The 4,925-nt window shown below is 41.1% G+C and overlaps 1 protein-coding gene across 1 annotated transcript; it reads right to left on the minus strand.

Annotated features, from left to right (window-relative positions):
• Positions 1-2,409: 2,409 nt before the first annotated feature.
• Positions 2,410-3,351, minus strand: OR51G2 (olfactory receptor family 51 subfamily G member 2). The gene has a single exon (XM_077748106.1). The coding sequence runs from the start codon at positions 3,349-3,351 to the stop codon at positions 2,410-2,412; it is 942 nt and encodes a 313-aa protein (XP_077604232.1).
• Between the last annotated feature and the right edge of the window lie 1,574 nt (positions 3,352-4,925).

Here is a 4,925-nt window from a genome sequence, read left to right on the forward strand (position 1 = left end):
TCTCATATTTCTATCAAGTTTGACAGACTTGAGACCAGAACATGGTTGATATTTCAGCTCTTGCCCCATTCACCCTTCAGGACTTGTAATACATGCTCTAGAAATAACTCCACAGTTATGTAAATATAAAATACAATCCTCTTCCTTTCTTTTTTAAAATTCCTTATTATAAAGTTCTTCCCTGCCCACAGGCTATCTGGACCTTTAGCACTGTCTGAAATAATTAACTGTTTACTTTTCTATTGTCTGTCTCTCCCACCAAAATATAAGTTAAAAACATAATCTTTTGGGGGCCCCTGGGTGGCTCAGTTGATTAAGCGTCCAACTTCGGCTCAGGTCATGATCTTGTGGTTCATGGGTTTGAGCCCCACCTCGAGCTCTGTGCTGACAGCCAGCTCAGAGCCTGGAGCCTGTTTCAGATTCTGTGTCTTACCCTGACTCACACTCTGTCTCTCTTTCAAAAATAAACATTAAAAGTTTTTTTAAAAGAATGAAAGTAACTAAAATTTATTATGAGCTGAAAAACATGCTAATAACTTTATTTGAAACTTTCATATATATCACATATTTATTTATTTATTTATTTTTTCAGTGGGTGAAAAGAAATAAAAGGGAAATTTGTTTTATTTATTTATTTTTTTTACAAATAGTTTATTGTCAAATTAGTTTCCACATAACACTCAGTGCTCATCCCCACAAGTGTCCTCCTCCATGCCCATCCCCCCCTCCCCCCACATCCATCAGTCCTCAGTTTTTGTCAGCATTCAAGAGTCTCTCATGGTTTGCCTCTCTCCCTTTCCCCCACCATTTCCGCCCTTCTTCTCCCCCTTGTTCCTCCGTCAAGTTCCTCCTAATCCTCCTATACGTGCAAACATATGATATTTGTCCTTCTCTGCCTGACTTATTTCGCTCAGCATAACACCCTCAAGGTCCATCCATGTTGCTACACATGGCCAGATTTCATTGTTTCTCATTGCCATGGAGTATTCCATGGTATAGATAAACCACATCTTCTTGATCCATTCATCTGTTGATGGACACTTAGGCTCTTTCCATGTTTTAGCTATTGTGGAGAGTGCTGCTATGAACATTGGGGTACATGTGCTCCTATGCCTCAGCATTTCTGTATCCCTTGGGTAAATTCCTAGCAGTGCTATTGCTGGGTCATACGGGAGTTCTATTGTTAGTTTCCTGAGGAACCTCCACACTGTTTTCCAGATGGGCTGTACCAGTTTACATTCCCACCAACAGTGTAGGAGGGTGCCCGTTTCTCCACATCCTCGCCAGCATCTAGAGTTCTCTGATTTGCTCATTTTAGCCACTCTGACTGGCGCGAGATCCCTCCAATTTTTTCTACTTTTCCCTGACATGCTAAGAACAATGACAACAAAAGCAACTTCAGATATTTCTCTGGATGGATTATTCTCTGTCTCACCTCTGTCTCAGCCTTATACATACTGTTCCTTCAGGTTAGACCATGATTTTTCAGTTTGACTGCCTCATTCTTGTATGTCCTTTACAGCTGGTTACTGTGTCAACTTAAGGAAATCATTCTTGACACTCTGTTCTCCCACCTGGAAGAAGATATTTCTCTTTTTGCTCCTATATTAACTTCGTTTTACTTTGAGCAACACAGTTAACATACGGTTGTATAATAAACCATCCCAAAAATTAGTGTCTTAAGAAACAAACAAACATTTATTTAGCTTGCAAATCTGCGACTTGGGTTGGGTTCAGAGTAAGACTGATTATTATTATGCAGGAAAAATGGGGGTAAGAATAATATGAAGATTTGTTCACTCACGAGTAGTTGATAATGATCCAGTTGAGGCTGAGACTTTAGTTTGGTCTATTGGCTGGGGCATCTATATAGGGCTTCTCCATGTGGTCTCAGCTTCTCAACATGGTGTCTATGTTCAAAAAGCAACCACTGAGTGAGATATAGGTGGATATAGAAACAGATAAAAAAGAGGGAGAAAGAATGAGGGTGGGGAAGTGTATACCAAAGAAAAACATACCATCTTTTATGACCTAGACTCGAGACCCTTGCAAGGTCACTTCCACAACATTCAATTCATTGATTCTGTTACAAAGTCCCATACAGTTATGAGGGAAGAAAAAACAGACTCTCTCTCTTGATGGAGGAGTGATACATTTCTGGAAGAGAATGTAGGATTAGAAATACTTCTGTGGCCATTTTTATAAAATACAATCTGCCATGTGATACTGCATTGTGTTTCCCCCCCCACCAGAATGATAGTTCTGTAAGAGCTGTGACTTCCTGATCATTCCTATGTGTATTTGTTGAGTAAATAAATAATAGTACATTTTCAACTTCATACACATTAGATATTATAAAGGATAGAGGAGTAAGGGTGAAGGAAATAGTACCTCTAAGACTAGACCCAGCTAACAACAAAAGGCATGGGTCACACGATCTCGAATCTGTTTGGTCTTCACACTATAGACAATAGGGTTCATCAGGGGAGGGAATAGAAGGTACACAAAGCCCATGATCACTTGGACCAGATGAGGTGCCTTCTTCCCAAAGCGGTGGATGACGGATAAACCAATCATGGGAGTGTAGAAGAGGAGCACAGCACATATGTGGGAAACACAGGTGTTGAGAGCTTTGAATCGCTCAGCCCTGGATGCAATAGACAGCACAGTACGCAGGATCAGGGCGTAGGAGAAGAGAATGAGCAGTGAGTCTATACCCACTGTTGAAACAATGACAAACATGCCATAGATGCTGTTGGCTTTGATGTCTGCACAGGCCAGTTTCATCACTTCTTGGTGGAGACAATAGGAATGTGACAGGACTGCAGAGCCACAATAGGGGAATCTTTTGAGCATAAAAGGCAATGGGAAAATGAGTGCAACACTGCGGCCCAGGGAAACCAGGCCAATCCTGCCAATGACTGTGTTGGTGAGAATGGAAGCATAGTGCAAGGGGCGACAAATGGCCACAAAGCGGTCAAAGGCCATAGATAGTAGCACAGAGGACTCCAGGAAAGACAAACAGTGAATGAAAAAGAGCTGGGCAAAACAGGCATCATGACCAATATCTCGTGCCCCAATCCAAAAGATGCCCAGCACTGTAGGGAGGGTGCAAAGAGACAGACCCAGGTCAGTCATAGCCAGCATGGACAGGAAGAGGTACATCGGCTCATGGAGTGAGGGCTCTGTTTTAATGATAAAAAGAATAGTACAGTTGCCCAGGATAGAAGCCAGGTAAATGAAGCACAATGGGATGGAGATCCAGATGTGCATGTGCTCCAGGCCAGGAATGCCACTCAGCAGAAAGGTGGAGGAAATGTTGCTGCTATCTTCCAAGAGTCCCAAAGACATTGTGTATGGAGGGAAGAGGAAAATTGGATTCCTTCCAAATGCCTGAAATGAATTCAGAAAAAGCCAGAAATCTTACCTGGGAAGAAGTTAGAAACCAAACCAAACCAAACCAAACCAAACCAAAACAACAACGAACATGAGAATCAAGTAGGCTTAGAACTGTACGTCTCCTCCAGAGGTCACTTCCTTCTGGTCTCTGGTTACCTGTCCACATTATTTTTAAAAATGTTTTTCTTTGAATTTTTTTCTCCTTTCTCCTTTAAGCTGAGAGATCTGAGCATCTACACTATTTCTGTTGGTTATACTAATTTGCCTACCTGTTTTGAGGAGATTTTTAATTAAACACTCCTTACTTGCCTCTTTTCTGCCAGAAATTTCACTAATACTCTAACCTTACTTTCAACTTCTCTTACTTTCCTTTCTCCTACCTCACTTCCTTTGCTATTCCTTTGTCACTGTCCATTCTTCCTTCCTTTCTCCCTCTGTCCCAACTACTCCCTTCCCTCCTCCTTCTCTCTCTCTTCCTTTCTTTCAACGCCTGCCTTCTTCCTTCCTTCCTTCCTTCCTTCCTTCCTTCCTTCCTTCCTTTCCTTCTTTCTTTCTTTTCTTTTGCTTAATTTCATCAGCAGCATATAATTGTTAATCTTAGACACACATATGAATCCTTCACTCACCTTCTCCTCTGGACTTCAAGTCATGGAAGCCTAGCTTGATCCAGATAGCTCATATGGGCTACTTAGCACACAGAATTCCAGTAAGGACTGGAGTGAATGGATGAATGTATGTACAGTTAATCTTGACTGCTAAAGTAACATATCAACTCCCTGATTATCCTATGAGTCAACAACCTACATTCCCTGGAGATGTAGAGTTCAACTTCTATGAACCTAGGTAAGAGAAAAGACTGAAGCACTATCAACCATGACCACATCCCCAGTTGTAAGACAGATTACATTAGAGTCCACAGAATAGATGGAATATGCCAGTAGGACTTATTCTTACCTAGATTAAAAAATGAAGGTTTAGGAGATGAGAGTCACTCGGCAGAGGTCTTAAGCCAATTTAAGCCTCCTGACCTTCAGAGCAGTGATCTGCCCACTCCCAGTTAATAATTACACTAGAATCTGAGCTCACAAATGGCAGGGGCTTGACTTTATTTATTCTATAAACACAGTGCTTAGAATATGCTATGGTATGCAGTAGGCACTCAGCAACTTTTTATGCACGATTAAGAGCTAAATTTATTTAGTTAGCTGTTACTAACTCAGTGCACATTTTATCACTTTAAAAAATCCTGTGAATTGGGGCTCCTGCGTGTTTCAGTCAGTTAAGTATCCAACTTTGGCTCAGGTACATGAGTACAAGCCCTGGGTTGGGCTCTGTACTAACAGCCTGCTTTGGATTCTGTGTCTTCCTCTCTCTCTGCCCCTTCCCCACTCATACTTTCTTTCTCTTTCAAAAATAAGCACTAAAACTTTTTTTAAACCCTGTGAAAAAAGTTGTGTTAATAGTACCACATTATAGATGAAGAAGTAGAGGATTAGAGAAAATTAATATCTCTAAGATCAAAGATA

This window comes from Crocuta crocuta, unplaced genomic scaffold, assembly GCF_008692635.1.
Source record: "Crocuta crocuta isolate KB4526 unplaced genomic scaffold, BGI_CrCroc_1.0 scaffold662, whole genome shotgun sequence".
Lineage (NCBI taxonomy): Eukaryota > Metazoa > Chordata > Mammalia > Carnivora > Hyaenidae > Crocuta > Crocuta crocuta.

Coding starts and splice junctions, on each gene's coding strand:
- OR51G2 (XM_077748106.1), bottom strand. CDS start 3,351: ATGTCTTTGGGACTCTTGGAAGATAGCAGCAACATTTCCTCCACCTTT.